We start from the raw sequence: 18,526 nt of genomic DNA, 5'->3' as shown, positions 1-18,526 counted from the left end.
TTTAATATGATGTCTGCTGGGTATTCTTTTTGCCCATATTTTAAGTTTGTGCCCATATTCTAGTCCACATGTCACACTTATTCGAAACATTATTGTAACGAATTGAATTTCATAATCAAAGTTTTTTTCCGTGCAGGTTTCTTTTATTTTCTATATTAAGCAAAATTGCATTTTTAGTGTAAATCAGTTAGTTAAGCGCAGAAACCATCTTCATCACATCGTTATTTAAACACTATGTCGTGGTTATTAGGCAGAAATCGTCAACAGCAGCAGCCGCAATTCTCTGGTGAGGATGGAGGGGGTGCTGGCTCACCCGATTCAGAGCCCAAGACAGCCGGCGAACGCAGTAATGACGCCCAATTGAGCCGGGCCGAACGTAAGGCCATGGAGGCTTATCGTTTCGATTCCTCTGCCCTTGAGCGGGCGGCCGATGCGGCCAAAACTTTGGAACGTTCGAGTAAGTGGCCAAATATTTTCATCACCCCCTAAGAAAATTGCATAATCAACACGTGTCTCGAAATTCTCCTTTTTAGAACATGCTCGTGAGGCCTTGGAGCTTTCCAAAATGCAAGAGAGTACCCGCCAGTCGGAGTATCAAACGAAGGTCAAGGAATACGAGGCACACATTGAGCAGGCCAAGGTCGAACAGAAACGCATCGATCATGAGGAGCGACGCAAAACGCTTGTTGAGGAGACTAAACAACAGCAGCAGCGTGCTCAATATCAGGATCAATTGTCGCGCAAACGTTACGAGGATCAATTGGCCCAGCAGCAGCGCGTTCAAGAGGATAATCTACGGAAACAGGAGGAGAGTGTACAACGTCAAGAGGCCATGCGGCGGCAGACCATTGAGCATGAAATCGAGATGAAAGAAAAGAATCGGCTAAAACTCTTGGAACACGAACTGCGCGCCAAGGCTCGTGTGGATCGTGAAAATCGTGACATCAATCTTGAGAAGATTCGTCTAAAGGCGCAAGAACATCGCACTACAGTACTGGAGGGCATACGGTAAGTGTTCAATGCTCTTTCAATGTTCTTTCTTCCAATGAGGCTTTTTTATTCCATTTCATTGCAGCACTGCTGGTTCTGTGATTGGTGCTGGTGCCGAGGCCATGCTCACCGATTGGGATAAAGTCTTGACTGCTGCCGGTGGTCTATCCCTGCTAGCTTTGGGTGTCTACACTGCCAAGGGTGCCACCGGAGTCGTTTCTAGATATGTGGAAGCTCGTATCGGTAAACCCACGCTAGTTGGCGAAACCTCACGATTTGCATTCCTTGATGCCATTAAACATCCATTGAACTATCTGAAACGTTTGCGCTCCAAGCCCGCCGATGCTCTGCAGGGCGTTGTACTCAATCCCAAGCTTGAGGAAAGGCTGCGTGACATAGCCATTGCCACCAAGAATACACGCATTAATCGCGGCCTCTATAGAAACGTTCTGATGCACGGTCCCCCTGGTACGGGAAAAACAATGTTTGCCAAAAAGCTGGCCGAGCACTCGGGCATGGATTTTGCCATAATGACAGGTGGTGATGTGGCTCCCATGGGCAAGGAGGGCGTCACTGCCATACACAAGGTGTTCGATTGGTCGCACACCTCGCGTCGTGGTCTCCTCCTGTTTGTGGACGAAGCCGATGCCTTCCTACGTAAACGTTCGTCTGAAAAGATATCGGAAGATCTGAGAGCGGCATTGAATGCCTTCCTGTATCGCACTTCTGAACAGAATCCAAAATTCATGCTTGTCCTGGCATCGAATACACCGGAGCAGTTCGATTATGCCATCAATGACCGTTTGGATGAGATGGTCGAGTTTTTTTTGCCTGGGCTCGAGGAACGTGAACGTTTATTACGACTCTATTTTGATAAATATGTTCTACAGCCAGCGGCATCTGGTGCCAAACGCTTCAAATTGGAGACATTCGACTATGGTCAGACTTGCACAAAAATGGCTGTTCTTTGTGACGGTATGTCTGGTCGTGAAATCTCCAAATTGGGTGTGTCGTGGCAGGCGGCCGTCTATGCCTCTGAGAATGGTGTTCTAACAGAGAAAATGGTTTTGGACAAATGCTATGATGCCGCTCAACAGCACAAACAAAAGGTAAACTGAATGAATACCGCAATATAAAAAAAAAGAATTGTTAAATAATAATTACTTAAACTTTCCGTTTAGATGGCCTGGCTATCAGATCAAGAGCGCTCCGATCACAAATCAATAACCGGCAATACCTCTCAACAGCCATCATTGAAACTCGATGCTAGGAAACTGTAAGAAGGGCTAAATCCTCACAAAATATGATGATGAGATGTTTATGAGCCTATCAATTTGTTGAATTTGCATTTGAAATTCGTTCTAGTTTTTAAAGTGGGGTAATGAACACATATAAGTTTTAAGTGTGGGGTGGAAATTGTTATTTCCTACTCTACATATTACAATATTGTACAAATCTACGCTTATAGCTGCAATTAAGTTTTACTTACTGATAATTGTACTGTAATCATTGTACAAGTAAATCCTTTCCTCTAGAAATTTAAGGACCGAAATTACCAGCAAACGGTGGCCATAGCCAACACATTGAAAGAAATTTATATTAAACTTCTTGTTGGACTTACGCCCTCCGACCCTCCTTCAAAAGTGGTTAAAATATACACCTAAATACATGTAATTGTTGAAATGCGTTATTATATTGCTTCAATGATTTTGGATTGACACACAAACTCTCCATATTACTGTGTTTAATTAGAGCACCTCTCGGAATATTTCAGTTGGATCTAGAACATACATTTGGGCCAAGTTTGAAACTTGTTCCTAAATGTATTAAGAGCTTTTTCGGCTTTCTGTTGCTAATCCCTAGCCGAACTACATTCTCTATTCAAAATTGATTCAACAAATTCATTTAATGTTTTACTTTATTTTTTTAATAAGCTTTACTAAAAAACACTGTTTTAAATAATGTTTAATAACAGAAAAGAAGAATAAAAAAATTATAGATAATTAAAATTCAAAACTAGATAATTATCTCACAAAACTGAAGAAAACCGAAAATATGATAGTCACATATAAAATAAGAATTTCAGACACGTTTGCGATGATGCGACGCGGAAGAGGAAGATAAATGCGAAATGGTGGAGTGATTTTGGTGGTAATGTTGACTGTTGCGCGATCTAGATCTTGAACGGGATCGTGTATGATGTCGCTTGGCTTTGGCATAGTCACCATGACGGGATGAACGATGCCTATTGTCCCTGTGCTCATCGCCAGAATGGCTGGAATCTCGCTTGTTAGGACGTCGTCGATGCATATTGCTGCTGCTGCTGCCACCATAATGATGACGGTGTTCACGCTCTCTGTCGTTTTCTCGTCGATCGTATTTATTTCTACTTCTACTGCGACTGCTGCTCCCCCCATCTTGATCTCGTTGGTGATGGTGGTGGTGGTGATGACGACGACTGTTGCTGCTGCTTGCAGCTGTACGACGACTTTTGCTGCTGCTGCTGGTGTTCTTTTTCTTGCTATTAACACTCCGGCTACTGGATGATTTGGTAGTGGCGGAAGTGCTGCTATCGCTTGAACTAGAAGTGGAGCTAGAGCTGGTACTACTGCCACTGCCACTTCCACTACTACTGCTGGAAGTTGATGTTGTGGAAGAACGACGACGCGGCTTAGGTTTCCGGTCTGATGCTTTATTAACCTTCTGTAGGGCTTTGTCGGCAGCACTCAGCATAGTTGCTACTGATTCGGGCATCTGTAGCAAATTAGTAGCCACATTGGGAATAGGCTTTATTTTTGAAGGCACCGCTGTAGAGGAGCTGCTTGTGGTCGCCGGCATGGATACTGGAGCAGAAACGGCAGCAACTACCACATGCTGGATAAAACTTTGATTTGACTGTTTCACATCCTTGTTGTCGCTAAACCGTGTAGTACGCTCCTTGCGACTTGGACGTTTTCCTATTAAGAAATAACAAAGATGAGCATGTGAAGCGTTAAGGAATAGAATTATAATCACACAAATTACCATTAAACTGTTTAATTTTATCATTGCTAGAACCAAGTAGTAATGATTCGCAGATTGGTTCTCGCTGGCTGCCGGATCCTTTCCGCCTTTCTGCCATGCGTTCCATTTCGAGTTTGCGTTGCTTTTCCAATACAAGCCCATCGCGTTGCTCTTGCTGGGCGACTCGTTGTTCAATATCAACAATGACCTTCTCAAATGAACGTTTGCTACGTCGTATACGGGCCTGCAACCAAAAATTCAATTATGGATTGTTGTTGTTGGACACAAATGATATGCTCACCTTTAACTCTTCCGCGCTAAGTTTTCCTGAATCTGTTGTTGTTGTTGTATTCCACGTCCTGTCATCATCATCACCGTCCTTATGTCCATCGTCATCATCATCATCATCCCCTTCGCTTTCGGTGGAAGAATCGCCATATGCAGCTAAACCTATAAATCAAATCAAGCAAGTGCTAATTTTTGTCTGCCACATTAAAGATTCAAGGAGTTTGGCGCAGTTTTTCTTTTCTTTTTTTTTAGTTTTTCTTTTATAGAAGAAGATTGTTTGGGCAAGAGAAGATGTCTAGTGTTAAAGAGCCGCCAAAGATGGCGAGAAAGAAAACAAAAAAAAAAGGATAACATAAAAACCACCCAAAATCCTAAAAATAAAAAAAGTTTCGGAAGAAAAGTTTCGGGGGGGTCAGGAAAAGCAAAACTAAGCTCGACTAAAAAACAAAAAAAAAAATTCCCTCAAAAAAAAAAAAAACAAAAAGAAATTGGAAAAAAGTACTAAATGCAAAAAGAGAAACTTCAATTTGAAATATGGATTACTTACCCAAATTGCCGGTTATGGAGGACAAGGCGCTTTTGCGAATCACTTGGGCTGATGACGCTTTTGATTTACATACACATACATATATATAGCATATAGTATATAAGGTATATATATATTACAATATTATATATAGTAGATAAATTCAGCAAGGGGGATTCAATTGAGATTTTCATATACATATATGTAGATATTATAAAAAATTTAAATAAGATTAACACGCGCGCTCTACTTTTCGCTTTTTGGAATAGAATGTGGTCCACAAGTCCAAGTCATCTTAAGTTCTAACTACTTACACTCACAAACACACACTTACAATCGCTGTAAAATAAACTGATGGAGGTTGGAGGAGTTGAGGGGGACGGACGGGGTGATCGGATAGAGAAAGGATTGTTTTTATACTTAAATTTCTATAACTAAATGTACCTTTAGCGCGATGCGCTTTCATTGTTTCACTTGCAATGATTGCAATCTCTTCGTTTGTCGTTTCCAGTAATATTTCGGTTAATGTGCGTCGCACAACCATCATCTACATAATGTTTAAATGCAATTCGAATGAAAATAATGTGATAAATATTTGAATCTTTCTATGTTTGCCATAAAGCCAGCCACTATATACAAAAGGAAATCATCAACTACAATAAAAGTTTTGTCCCCGAATCGAACAGAACCCCACACCCAGAGACCAAAGTAAGCATTTCCAATGGAAGCCGAAGCCAAATGTTCACATAGCATAATCTAAAATTACAAAAATAAGGGTAGGTAGAAATCTATTTAGGAAGCTGAACACTTAAATATTTTTCATTTTACTGAGGTTTTTAACTATGGGTTCATTTATTTCTCAAGCTAAAATTTTGATTTAAGTTTTGGATTCAGCGGACTCTTATCCATTGGAAAAGTGGACTCTGATCTCTAGGTCTGCATTTTGTCAGCCGTGTAGTTATGCATTTCAAACTAATCAAATTAAGTTTTGATTTCTTCTTTGTTTTGGCCACTTTTGACTAACATATTAGTAGATTCTTGATCTTGAATTTGATGCCTACCAAATCTGCCAGTCTTTCTTCGTAGTTTTTACCATTGTCATGGACTTGCCTAGAATGCCTTGTTGCTATTGCATCATTTCTAATCTCACTTCTCGGTGGCAGCTCCTCCTCCTGCTCCTCCTGCTCGTCAATGTCTTGGGTATGTTCGGTAGTTTGTGAATCGCTCCTTCTTCTTGTTGTTCTCCTAATTAACATATCTTTACCTTTGTTGAGCTGAGCTGAGGCAGGAGCATTCCCTGAGAGCTCCTCATGGGAATCTTCGCTGTCGCTGGCCTGAATTTCAAGTTCATGTTAATGCTAACGACCTTGCCAGTTGCGATTTAGATAGTATCTTTTGTCTGTCATATATATATTTTTTTTTTGTACGTGTGCAGCAAACAACCAATTTCAATGCACAAGATGCATTTTTTTGTTTTGTTTATGTTTGTCTTCGTTTTTCTATTTTGTTTACAGTATTTTGGCCTTTGTTTATTACTTACCACATTTGTCAGGTTCATGAGATTAACAGGTGTTGTTAGTGTTTTGCTAGATACTTGCTTAACATTTTGGCCCTGTTGCTGTTGTTGCTTATGATTATGATGATGATTTTCGGTATCTGTGGATGAGCCCAATAAATCCAAATCCAAATTCGTAGTTGTTATCGGCTGTTCTCGTTCCATCTGCCGCTGCTTTTCACGTTCCATTTTTTCTAGGCCCTCTCTAAGACAAGCAAAAGTCATTTAGTACCTACTACTATGGGAGTTTAAACTGCAATCACTCACCTAATCCAAGCTGGCAACATTTTACGCTTATTTGTGTCTATTTCACTGGCACTGCCGCCCATATTACTGACCTCCAATTGCTGTTGTTGTTGCTGCTGCTGTTGCTGAGTCTGCGACGGCAACTGTTGATGTTGACTTGGTTGTGATTGATGATGATGCCCCAATCCATGTGGCTCATTGGGATTGCTAACATTGAGTTTCAGTAGAGAGGGTATATGAGCTGTTGGGTTATTTATGGCCTGCTTATTGCTTTGTCCTGGCCAATTAGTCCATTGCTGCTCCTGTTGTTGTTTACCTCGACCAGACGCTAATAAAGCATTAAATAATTCTCAAATTTATTTGAACATTCACACGTATCGGAATACCTGCTGCATTGCTGTCAGATTGGCTAATCTGGTTGGACATTGCAGGTGGCATGGGCGGCGGTGGCGTTGATATCTGCATATCTACGCCGTGTCCACGCTCTGTATCATCGTCCATATCCATATCGGCCTCACCATGCTCCTCGTAATGTAAATTGGACAATTGCTGTCTTTGATATTCCGGTGCATTGCTTATAATGGGGGGCGGCGGTGCCAAGGGTATTATACCAAAATTGGGTGGTGCCGGCGGTCCCGGAGTTGTTGATGCTGTGCTTACGGTTTGATCGCGCATATGAATCCACTGTTGGGCCAATTGAGCCCAATCTATTTGCCCCATTCCACTTACGGGCGCAATATTGCCGATTCCCATGGCCAAGGCATTACCCACACCACCGCTTCTTCCATTAGGCCCAACATCTGCAAGAGCCGAGGTTGGAAAATGCGGAGGTGGCGGTGCTTGGGGCATGAATTGATTATGATTGTTATGAGGAAACATTTTCCTTCTACCGTTTTGCAATATTTTACATTAAACCTTCAAAATTTTCTATGCCTTTTTTCCACCAAGTTTTCCTGTTAGAGATGAGATTTTTATTACAGACAACACAATAATCCTATCGGTTGCAAAGTAATCGATAATAAACTGCCGTTAAGTATTTTAATTTGCCTCCTTCGATTAGCAGCAGTTCTTAGTTATATTGCCATACAATAAATTATTATAATTAACTATATTTATTAGGCAATTCTTTAAAATTAATTTAAGATATTGTATTTTTTTAAAAGGAAAACGAAAATTTTTTTTACAAAATTGAGTAAACCGCCGTTTACAAATTCTAAAATTTGTAATCTTTCAGCCATCAAGTTTTGAAATTAATCCGACTCTGACCGTGAATGTATAACTAAAGGATAAGCCATCAATAACATAATTATTTATATTACTTACAATTGTTATGGGCCAAATAAATCAAGACATTAAATAAACGATAATGCTGTTATCTCAGTTCTCTTGACCATCTAGGGTCCCAAATCGAGATGCAAGACAGACCCCCAACGGAGCCAACAAACAGCCAATTTCGGCTCAAGATAGTTTAATTCTTCCTTGTTCCCTTAATTTATACTATTTAATGTTTTATGAGTCCCATCATTGTTTTTCATACTGTTATAAAAAAATATAGAGTAAGAAAAAAATCGTGTCAGAGTAAAGTAGTGGGTGAGATGAGAAAAGGGTGATTCGGAGCAAATGGCGCTACACAAGAAAAAGTAAACCGATTAATGCATTCATCGAGGTCGAAAGATAAGATTAAAAGTATACATAAGTAATTACAGTGGTAATTACACGCCTTGCGTCAAATTACGAAACTATGGACGTTTCTCAGAGCAGTGATCTTTCGCTACCAAAGGAGCAGACACATAAATCACCCAAGCAAGTAGCAAAAGACTTGCAAGACCTTTTTGCCAGTACGGAATCTAGGGCTCAATTGGTTAAAGTGTTCCAGGCTCAGATAAAACTGTATTGCATTGGATCGAATGAAGTTACATCCACAGCGGAGAACCTAAAAATGTCCATGATGAAGTGCACGTTGGGGGGAAAATGGAATTATCTCAGTGGTACCTTTTTTATGTGTGCCATGGAAAACGATACGGACATAATTTGGCTTTATCCTGTAATACCGAATTCAACCAAGTTCTATTGCACCGATTTCGGAGCTTTAATTTTTCCTGATTTGGAATCTGAAGCTTCTGACAATGCCTTTGGCATTATTATAGTTGGCCCTACAATAGCTGACCAAGCGCAAGAAGAAGAAAAGAGGGACGATTCGGCTGGCATAGACTATCAAAATTTGACTATGGATGGAGCGGAAGACATTGCTTCCACACTGGTTAAGGGAGCAGAGAAAGCTGATAGCCTTTTAACTAAATGTACATCATACATTACATCGAAAATGGATCCACCTAAAGCTCCGACCCAAGTTCCGCCATCCGTTAGAGCTACCGTTGAGGTAGCTCAAAATGTGACCTATGCTGCTGCTGACCTAACTGAAAGGATTGCTGAAAAAGTGGGCTCTGCCTCTCAGGAAATGGGACGTGTCTTGGCTATCCATTTACAGAAGCAAGGATCAATTTTGGTGAAGAAGGCTGCGACAGCAACGAAGCGAATAACAAAGTGGAAGGAGCCATTGCTACAGCCGCGGATGCTGTGGAGGGTTTATCCATAGTTGCTGGTGGTCTGGAGAAATCTGCCAGTATTTTGGCTCATAGTCTGAGTGAAAACACCGTTCAGATTATTAAGCAAAGGCAAGAACGCTAATTGATAATCTGTGTAATCGTATAATCAATTTTTCTACTATTTTCGCAGGAACGGGAATGAAGTAGGTGAAGTAGCAAAAGGCATCTTTGATACTGTGGGAAATACTTTGAATATCAGTCGCAACCTCTGCTTAGGGTCGCTAAGGAAATGACTTAACTACAAAAACTCATTGGTTCTCACTCTCTGGAATTGAGAACTTTTGGATTTCTATTAATAAATAATTTTCAAACAGTTTGGAAGTGTCTCCTAGTTGTCTTTTATTTTTAATGAAGATTATACTAGCCCTTCAGTCTTTTCGTTTGTCATCTGCTTGGTTCTCTTCTGAATTTCTCCAAATGGATCACCATAGTTGACTTTTTCGTAGTTATAGTGTGACATGTTATTTCGATGAACGGTTAGAAGTGCTCCACTTTTGAAATCCATACCACACACACCACATTTGTAGGGATGTGGCTTATTAACAGGCTTTTGGTGGTTCAATGGGTCTTCCAACTTCAGGTAGACCTGCTTTTGGCATTGAATTGTTTCCTGCCGACACGAACGCATAGGTCGGGACAAACGGTCCGGTCTATTGGGCCGGAGCTTGGTCTTGCGAAAATTTTGTAAAGAATCCCTTTCGTAAGTAGTTTCAGCATTACATTCGACTGGATGAAATGATAGCATATGACGACGCAATCCGTCCTGATGCTTGAATATACGAGAACAATATGGGCACGTTTGCATTGCATCCTCTTGGGTCGTTTGACTGTGTGCAACAGCGGTATGCCGTTCCAGTGAATTACTTTCGTCAAAAACTTGTGGACAAGATTCACACTTGAATAAGAAACTTTGCCCTGCAGCATTATCATCCTCTTGTTGGTGCTCTGCCTTGGCATATTCGTCATCATTAGGAAAAACTTGTTCGGATTCCACCACTGTCTGGTGCTGAATGTCATTCATGTCTATCTGAAACACCTGTAGCACATCTATGCTGGGCAAATTCTGCGACAGTTCGTCATCTTGTTGAAGCTTTTCTTGCTCATATAGCTCCTGAAGAATTTGTTGTGACTTTTCCACTTCCCGCATAAATTCGTAGGCCACAATCAGACGTCTCGTGCAATTTTGGCACATTTGTGTGGGCCAAATAGGATCAAAGCGGGTGCACTACAATAAGGAGAAATAATTAATCGATGTCCTTGTAATTATTGAAACTATTAGCTTACCTTTACCTTGGAGACAGCCTCTAGCAATTGCCAGAGTTCCACTTTCAAATCGTTGTACTCTATCTCATCCTGCAGGCAAAGGGAGACTTCAGCCTCATTTGTCTGGGGAGTTTCCAAGCAAACACGACACGTCTGGGCACTAATATTATAGTGAATCTCTGTTGTGGTGGTCATATTAAATTTGTAATTATTTTTAAGGTACTTCCCAGCTCCAGCTGTAGGGAAGATTTAATGCCAACGCCAAAAGTTTGTAATTTACAGTTTGGCAAAGATCATGGCATTGTGACATTGCCATCGATAATCTATCGATATGTAACTCAACGTTTTTTTTTAATACAAATTATTCGTTAACATTTAACAAACTTGTGTTTAAAGGAAAACAGGCTTCTCTCACAATTTTGTTAAATATTTACTTAAGCTAAAATAGCCTTAAGATATTTCAAATTATTTAATATCAAACAAAAGGGAAAAATTCCACGAGCACGACCTTATGTGCGTTATTTGTTGAATAGTTGTTGTGTAATTAACAGCAGAATTTAAATTTCAATAGGTCGTAATCTCTAACCAGATAACAGCAGAATATTTATATTTTTAGCGAAAGTTTTGTTAAAAGTAGCTGTTTGAAGCAATTGTTTCTTTTATTGTTATTATACAATTTGATCCTGATAGTGCCATATTGTCATAAGTTCATAATCGATACACTTGACTTGCCATTCACAGTGACGCGGTGACAACCGCTTCACAATTCAAACGAACGGCATTTTATTTTCATATTTTATGCCCCAGAAAACTATCGTGTGTGATTGTGATTATTTAGTTTAAAAAAAAATTGAATGATATTGTGTGTTTATTTTGTTTAATTGAGTGCCAAAATGTCGCATCAGTCCCAATTTAATCATAACCATGTGCTTCGTCCTACGGAAAATACAAATTCGATGCCTGTGTCCAGGCCAAAGCCAGATACAGGATCAGCAGCTGCAGTGGCAGCGGCTGCGGCTAACATGAAAAAACAATTATTGCTAACAAAAAAGGTAAAGGGTGGGACAACAGGACAACCGTGAAATGTGATTTATATTACTAATATTCTTGGAATAGCAGCCAACTGATGAGAACAGTGTACCAGGCGGCGCTCCAGCCCATAAGACTGTGACTTCAAGCTCAACACATCCTGGCATCCTGTCCAGACCTGGCGGAGTAATACAAAAGCCAACTTCCAATACCATTGCCAAAGCGGACACCGGTTTTGCAGTGCCAGCTCCAGTAGGCGAGGCAAAGAAATGCATTGAGAAGACAACAACTGCAGCGGGATCCTGTACGGGAGCCACCAAAAAGACTGGTAAGTCGTTTACGAAACACTCATTGAGTTTTAGTTAATGACATACTGGTAATCTATTCCAGAAACTGATATTCCCCCAAGACCAAAAAAAACCTGGGAGCTAAGCAACTTTGATATTGGTCGTCTATTGGGTCGTGGTAAATTCGGAAATGTCTATTTGGCACGCGAAAAGGAATCCCAATTTGTGGTGGCTCTCAAAGTATTGTTTAAACGCCAGATCGGTGAATCAAATGTCGAGCATCAAGTGCGACGTGAGATCGAAATCCAGTCGCATTTGCGACATCCGCATATTTTACGTTTATATGCCTATTTCCATGATGATGTGCGCATCTATTTGATCTTGGAATATGCTCCACAAGGGACACTCTTCAACGCTTTACAAGCACAGCCCTTGAAACGTTTCGATGAGCGCCAATCAGCCACTTATATCAAATCCTTGTGTTCGGCTTTGTTGTATCTGCATGAACGTGATATTATCCATCGCGACATCAAACCTGAGAATCTCTTGCTGGGCCACAAAGGCGTTTTAAAGATTGCCGATTTCGGTTGGTCAGTCCATGAGCCGAATTCCATGCGCATGACTCTGTGCGGCACTGTCGATTATTTGCCACCAGAAATGGTCCAGGGCAAACCGCATACCAAGAATGTCGATCTTTGGAGTTTGGGTGTGCTGTGCTATGAACTTCTTGTGGGTCATGCTCCGTTCTTTTCAAAAAACTATGACGAGACGTACAAGAAGATTCTGAAAGTGGAGTATAAGTTGCCCGAGCACATTTCAAAGGCTGCTACACATTTGATATCTAAGTTGTTGGTTCTCAATCCGGCACATCGTTTGAATTTGGATCAAGTTATGGTGCATCCATGGATAATAGCGCATACTCAATAAGATGTTAAATCAGCTTTTAGGACTTTTTTATTTTTTTTTTATTTTCACTTTTATTTTGTTTAGTATTTTAGTTGATTTTCCCCCCAAGTTATCACGTCACGTAATTTAATTATGGTTTATTGAATAAAAAAATTAATTTCTGTGTGTTTCTTAAACAATTCTATCGTGAAATGAGTATACAACATAATTTTTATATATTAACCCTTCAATTCAAAAGATTAAAAATGCAAAAATAATTATTCATTTTGCTTTTTGTTTTATCACAGAAAAGAAAGTCGACATTTTTTATGCAAGAGATTAACTATATATTCCGAATTCTAAACAGAGATCCGCTGCTCAAGAATTCTCGCATTAATAATTAAAGTCAAATTAGTTTCTGATCATTTGAACTAGTTTTTTGCTGAATATGTTTAAATAAGATTATTAATCAAATGTTTTTCAGTTTAAAAGATATATACATTAAACCTTCTATATACCTATACTATAGTCGGTTTAATGTTTGCAGATGCAAATAAATAAATGGGTGTAGAAAATTCAATCGCAACAGGAGACATAATGAGAACTTTTTTTTGTAGATATAGAAAAATTAGGGTTTCCTTTGTCGGAAAAATATTATATGTGACATTTTTCAATGGAATATGCAAACCCAATATAAATTTCAATGTAGGAAATGTATAACAAACGTTTTCTTTGAAAAGAAGTTTAGCAGAACTGGTATTGTTTTTCATTATTCTAATATATATAATAATAATAATTTATAAATAAACTTTCAGACTTCCTAAGTTACAATTCTTCAATTAAAAAATCTGTAATCATCTTTGTTTCTTACAAAAAAAAGAGAAGAAAAACTTAAAGTTTCAAGTACATGTAATAGAAAATGTTTTTTTTTTGCGAATTGAATGATTTTCGATAACTTGTACTTAGTAACTAATTAGCTAAATTAATGCCATCGATTGAGACACAGTTTGTTCGTATATGAGAGGATGGTGGTGGACGATTTATAACTTATATCTTCTTGTTGCATTAATGCTAAAAGGATTTTAGAGAGCATACCTAATGTCTAATGGCTTCGGCGCCTTGTTTGCGAAGCGCCGCATTGGAATAGTCATCCTCTGCAAAAGAAAACAATAACAAATCATATAACAGTGGACTGGGAGTAATATAATCTAAACTAACCATCTTGATCCTCTTCCATGCCATCGTCGATATGTAGGCCTTCTGGAAATTCTTTACCCTGATCGGCGGCAATTTCATTATTTAGATTTTCATCGAGTAAATGTTGAGGCTGCTTCACAGCCACATCATTCATATCGTCATCATCTTCACCTACACCGCCGCCACCGGCACCTGGACCACCTGCCAACGCCTGCTCACCATTTGGCTTAGGTCCCTCTTCGGGGCCAGCTTCACCCTGACCGCCTGGTCGCGGAGCTGGTAAGTCACCATCAAAAAAATGCTGCTCAGCCCCTCCTACTGCAGCTGGCAAATTAAAGTTTGGCTCATTTAGAGCATCTTTCACCTCATGGGCACCTGAATCCTCATTTGGTTTTGGCTTGGTTTCCAGATCGTTTACCACATTAGCATAACGATTGTTGGCTTCATTTTTGGGCAGCTCTTCCGCGGCTGTATCCTCGCCCTTGTTTTCGAAATTGTCGGGAATGGGGGCCACATTTTCAGGTAGTTTGCGCTCTGCTGGCTTAGCTGGTGGCAGAGCCAAAGGAGGCAAGCCGCTACTACTTATGCTGGGCTTAGGAGCAACTGAAGCATTTGGACCCGCATCCTGTTGCTTAGCAGCACCAACTGAGCTTGCGCTGGTGCTAATTTTGTGTGGTGGACCCAAGGGCGAGATATTGCCAGCGGAGGCTAGTTGGGGCTCTTCTTGTTGAGGCTGAGGTTGTTGCGGTTTGGGGATAATCTGAAAATTTTCAACAGAATTTAATATCAGACTATTATTCTGGCGCATGAGGGGCATCAGCTGCTCCTTTGGAAGGTTAGTAGTAGTAGTAGTTATTGTTGCTGTTCTTATTGTTGGGTTAGTTGCTAGCAGTTTTACCCCGAGGCCGCCGTCGACGCTAAGAAACTTGTAGAGGCCGTCACTCACTTGTACTTGCTCATTAAATGTTTTGGATTTCTCATTCTGTGGTTTCTCTATACTATGCGGCAGTTGACCGGGATTGGCATGCGTACGCGTAGTGGTGGCCAAATGTTCGCCAGGTTTGTTTAATTGCTGTTGATGTGGTGCTTCGGCGGGCTGGACTTTAGGTATGAAATGACAATTGGCCTTGTATTCTTTGAGAGACACTTCCAAGGCATGAAGCTTATGCTCGGACTCCAAACGAAGTTTATCGTGTTTTTCCTATGAATTGAATATAATTCCTTTAATTCCTTGATCATCTGCTTACATTGATTACAACTCACCTTCCATTGGGCTACCACCTGCTCTTTAGCCGTCTTATCTTTATGAAGTTCCGACAACAGGGTTTGCAGCTTTTGTTCAAAGGCATTTGTATCTTCTATATGCTGTTTCTTGCTCTTCACAAACTCTGCCTCCAGTTCATCGTGCTTGATGGTCAATAGCTTGAACTTTTCCACTTGCCCTTCGTATTTCTCCTGTGTTTCCTGTTGCTTCTGCATGGCTTCGGACAGTTGGTTATCATACTTTTCCTGGAGACCCATCTTCTCAGAACGTAAAAGATTAGCCCTCTTTTCAGCTGTCAACTTTTCCGCAGTTAGAGCTAAAAACAATTAAACCATAATTTGGACATAGCGTGGCAATATTATGGAGAAGCAAAGGAAACGTACATTGCATCTTTACACTGAGCCCCTCCTGAAAGGCGCGACTCTCATCCAATTGTTGTTGCGATAAATGATAAATGACAATCATCATTAGCAGCACTATAAACATGGTCATCAGTATACAGATGCGAACGCGCCCCGATCGGGCAAATCTTGTTGAGCTCATGCTCATTGTTTTGTTTTCAATATAGATTTTTTATTGATAGCTAAAAGAATTTAACTATATTTCGTAAAGTGTTGCCACACCACACTCAGAATTTAAGTGTGACAACTCTGTTTTTTTTTTGTTGGCGTCAGTGCTGACAACATTTCTCTAAAGATCAAAATCTAAAATTAAAGAAAAGAGTTGGAAGCAGCTATGTATATATAGTTTCCGGTCTCGCAAAAATTTCAATATTGTTTTAGGAATTTCAGAAAATGGATATTCATGATCAACTCGAGGTTGCCTTGTAAAACTTTTTCTTTCCGTTTATCGAAAACTTTAAAAAAAACGAGAACTTTTGCGCAATGTAAACAAAGCTAGAGTCTCTGTAAAAACCTTTTATGGTCACACTTAGCCCGCAAGCGGGTCACATTATTTTTTCTTATTTATCTGCAAAAACTAACGTTAAAATATCCAATAAAAATTGTAAATTCTAAATTGTACATTGTTGTAAATTAGTAACAAGCGAGTGAGTATGAAAAACCTCTTTTGAAACTGTTAGTGACAAGCAGTTGCAGTCGGCTAATGCCGTTTTAAAAACCGGCCCCTCCCTTTTACTTATCTGTCTCCTGGGCCCACACCCCTCTCATTCTACATCTTAAAATGTTTATCTCTTGTTCTTGTCGAAAATAGAGATAAGACAAAGGCTATGTGGAAAGCAAGTGCTGGACACCAGATCCAGGCCACCAGTGGCCCAGCGACTGAGGATGATGATTGGGAAACTGATCCAGATTTCGTGAACGATGTAAGTGAGCAGGAGCAGCGTTGGGGATCAAAGACAATAAGCGGCAGTGGACGGACCGCTGGTGCAATCGAGTGAGTCATTATTGGTAACATTTTGCTGATTAATGAATAATTCGAGTGGGTTCATTGTTCCCCGTTTCATTCATTAGCATGGACAAGCTGCGTGAGGAGACCGAGAAGTCAGATTTGGATAAGAAGAAGCAATTGCTCAAGGATCAAAATATTGGCTACGGCTATGGTGGCAAATTCGGTGTTGAGAAGGATCGTATGGATAAATCCGCTGTGGGCCATGACTATCAAGAAAAAGTGGGCAAACATGCCTCACAAAAGGACTATAGCGATGGATTTGGTGGAAAATTTGGTGTTCAATCTGATCGTAAAGACAAATCTGCTGTGGGCTGGGATCACCTAGAGAAGGTCGAAAAACATGCATCGCAAAAAGATTATTCCACTGGCTTTGGGGGCAAATTCGGCGTTCAATCGGATCGTAAGGATAAATCTGCTGTCGGCTGGGACCACATCGAGAAGGTGGAAAAGCACGAGTCGCAGAAGGGTAAGTGCTGGTAACCTTATTTGTCCTGATTCTATGTAATTTTAAAATTTTCCAATAGATTATTCTAAGGGTTTCGGTGGTAAGTTTGGTGTACAAGAGGATCGAAAAGATAAATCCGCCGTTGGTTGGGATCACGTAGAAGCTCCACAGAAGCATGCCAGTCAGGTGGATCACAAGGTTAAACCAATCATTGAGGGAGCGAAGCCATCAAATTTACGTGCCAAATTTGAAAACTTGGCCAAGAACTCGGAGGAGGAGAGTCGTAAACGTGCTGAAGAGCAAAAACGTTTACGTGAAGCCAAGGATAAAAGAGATCGCGAGGAAGCTGCCAAGCAGACTATTGTAGAGAATACACCTCGAGCTTCTGGCGAGGAAAATGGCACTTCTCCAGCGCCGGTTAAAGGTAGTCGAGCGGCAATTCAAACAGGTCGAACTGGTGGCATAGGCAACGCCATCAATGCCTTCAATCAAATGCAATCACCAGCAACACCAGATACGCCACCAGTGCGTAAAGAGCCCATTTTTATACCTAAGGAGCAACCAGCTATAATTGCAGTCGATGCTCCAACGCCGGCAAAGGTTAAAGAAGTGGTGTTACCAGCAGAGACCCCAGCACCAATCACTCCAGCTCCTGCTCAAGTGGTTGTTGCGGCGGCTTCAGTTCCTTCCCCGTCGCCTGCTCCTGTGACTGCTCCTCCACCAGATGTCGTACCCAAAATCGAGGTTGAAACTGTGGCCACGCCCCCAAGAAGTGAGCCCCAATCTCCGGTGCATGCAACCCAATCGGTAACTCATCCACAACCTCCAGCTGAACGCGAACCGGAACCAGAACCTGAACGAGAACCGTTGTATCAAAATCAAGCGGAGATTAAGGCTGCTTCTCCATTACCAGCGCCACATTCCGTTGGTGTGCCCGCTACCTCCTCTGCCGATACGGATGCCATTTATGCCAATTCGGACAATCTTGCCGACTATTTGGAGGACACTGGCATTCATGCCATTGCATTATACGATTACCAGGCTGCCGATGATGATGAGATATCTTTTGATCCCGATGACGTGATCACCCACATTGAGAAAATTGATGATGGTTGGTGGCGTGGCCTTTGCAAGAATCGTTATGGTCTTTTCCCAGCCAATTATGTGCAAGTGACTAATTAATACTCCTAAGCCCGCGTCTTAGTTGGAGTAACTGCAACAAATTCTTCCGTTTTGAAATTTATGATAGAACAAAAATAACTCCTAATTGTATTTAATTTACTAATGATCCGACATAAGATTGATTCATTCATCCTACTAACCCCTGGCCCCCTCAGGCCCTCTATTCCCACATTTAAAACGATATGTGCAACGAAACAGTTTAAAGATTGAAATTTTTAGTGGGGATTGCCCCCAAAATTCATTTTATTTAAATGTACTCATTGTATTCCATTTATTTTTTATATTTTTACTTAAACAAATTATATTTGACATTCTTTGTATTTGTAATGTGAGCGTATTTTAGAACGAAA

General features: G+C 40.6%; 7 protein-coding genes across 12 annotated transcripts; 4 read left to right on the top strand and 3 right to left on the bottom strand.

The window, feature by feature from the left end:
* The first annotated feature begins 64 nt into the window (after positions 1-64).
* Positions 65-2,664, top strand: LOC6650977 (ATPase family AAA domain-containing protein 3A homolog). Its single transcript, XM_002072718.4, has 4 exons — positions 65-457; positions 534-1,008; positions 1,076-2,099; positions 2,172-2,664. The coding sequence occupies exons 1-4, from the start codon at positions 235-237 to the stop codon at positions 2,268-2,270; spliced, it is 1,821 nt and encodes a 606-aa protein (XP_002072754.1). The 5' UTR covers positions 65-234; the 3' UTR covers positions 2,271-2,664.
* A 230-nt stretch (positions 2,665-2,894) lies between these two features.
* On the bottom strand, positions 2,895-7,580 carry LOC6650976 (arginine/serine-rich protein PNISR). Of its 2 annotated transcripts, XM_023179928.2 has the most exons (9): positions 6,995-7,580; positions 6,630-6,936; positions 6,348-6,567; positions 5,869-6,141; positions 5,252-5,354; positions 4,829-4,885; positions 4,295-4,443; positions 4,015-4,237; positions 2,895-3,947 (listed from the first exon to the last, which is right to left on the bottom strand). In XM_023179928.2, the coding sequence occupies exons 1-9, from the start codon at positions 7,485-7,487 to the stop codon at positions 3,073-3,075; spliced, it is 2,700 nt and encodes an 899-aa protein (XP_023035696.1). In that variant the 5' UTR covers positions 7,488-7,580; the 3' UTR covers positions 2,895-3,072. The 2 variants fall into 2 exon arrangements, with proteins under 2 accessions (XP_023035696.1, XP_023035697.1); XM_023179929.2 differs by lacking the exon at positions 4,829-4,885.
* A 769-nt stretch (positions 7,581-8,349) lies between these two features.
* On the top strand, positions 8,350-9,204 carry LOC124459732 (protein spartin-like). The gene has a single exon (XM_047009336.1). It carries the CDS (start codon positions 8,350-8,352, stop codon positions 9,202-9,204), a length of 855 nt encoding a protein of 284 aa, XP_046865292.1.
* Positions 9,205-9,528: 324 nt separating this feature from the next.
* On the bottom strand, positions 9,529-10,776 carry LOC6651252 (zinc finger protein 626). Of its 2 annotated transcripts, none has more exons than XM_023179939.2 (2): positions 10,505-10,776; positions 9,529-10,439 (listed from the first exon to the last, which is right to left on the bottom strand). In XM_023179939.2, the coding sequence occupies exons 1-2, from the start codon at positions 10,670-10,672 to the stop codon at positions 9,570-9,572; spliced, it is 1,038 nt and encodes a 345-aa protein (XP_023035707.1). In that variant the 5' UTR covers positions 10,673-10,776; the 3' UTR covers positions 9,529-9,569. The 2 variants fall into 2 exon arrangements, with proteins under 2 accessions (XP_023035707.1, XP_002072752.1); XM_002072716.3 differs by having other exon boundaries at positions 10,499-10,775.
* Positions 10,777-11,241: 465 nt separating this feature from the next.
* Positions 11,242-12,878, top strand: LOC6651251 (aurora kinase C). 2 transcript variants are annotated; one of them, XM_023179938.2, is made up of 3 exons: positions 11,242-11,529; positions 11,597-11,834; positions 11,897-12,878. In XM_023179938.2, the coding sequence occupies exons 1-3, from the start codon at positions 11,371-11,373 to the stop codon at positions 12,718-12,720; spliced, it is 1,221 nt and encodes a 406-aa protein (XP_023035706.1). In that variant the 5' UTR covers positions 11,242-11,370; the 3' UTR covers positions 12,721-12,878. The 2 variants fall into 2 exon arrangements, with proteins under 2 accessions (XP_023035706.1, XP_002072751.2); XM_002072715.4 differs by having other exon boundaries at positions 11,594-11,834.
* On the bottom strand, positions 12,822-15,775 carry LOC6651250 (translation initiation factor IF-2). 3 transcript variants are annotated; one of them, XM_002072714.4, is made up of 5 exons: positions 15,523-15,774; positions 15,139-15,455; positions 14,774-15,076; positions 13,897-14,635; positions 12,822-13,832 (listed from the first exon to the last, which is right to left on the bottom strand). In XM_002072714.4, the coding sequence occupies exons 1-5, from the start codon at positions 15,686-15,688 to the stop codon at positions 13,774-13,776; spliced, it is 1,584 nt and encodes a 527-aa protein (XP_002072750.2). In that variant the 5' UTR covers positions 15,689-15,774; the 3' UTR covers positions 12,822-13,773. The 3 variants fall into 3 exon arrangements, with proteins under 3 accessions (XP_002072750.2, XP_015032384.1, XP_015032383.1); XM_015176898.3 differs by having other exon boundaries at positions 14,822-15,076; positions 15,523-15,773; XM_015176897.3 differs by having other exon boundaries at positions 13,897-15,076; positions 15,523-15,775.
* Positions 15,776-16,064: 289 nt separating this feature from the next.
* LOC6651249 (hematopoietic lineage cell-specific protein) lies at positions 16,065-18,315 on the top strand. The gene is made up of 4 exons (XM_002072713.4): positions 16,065-16,187; positions 16,352-16,534; positions 16,612-17,015; positions 17,074-18,315. The coding sequence occupies exons 2-4, from the start codon at positions 16,368-16,370 to the stop codon at positions 18,174-18,176; spliced, it is 1,674 nt and encodes a 557-aa protein (XP_002072749.1). The 5' UTR covers positions 16,065-16,187; positions 16,352-16,367; the 3' UTR covers positions 18,177-18,315.
* Positions 18,316-18,526: the final 211 nt, after the last annotated feature.

This window comes from Drosophila willistoni, chromosome 3R, assembly GCF_018902025.1.
Source record: "Drosophila willistoni isolate 14030-0811.24 chromosome 3R, UCI_dwil_1.1, whole genome shotgun sequence".
Lineage (NCBI taxonomy): Eukaryota > Metazoa > Arthropoda > Insecta > Diptera > Drosophilidae > Drosophila > Drosophila willistoni.
Note: the sequence above shows the minus strand (reverse complement) of the source record. Positions and strands in the feature narration are given on the sequence as shown.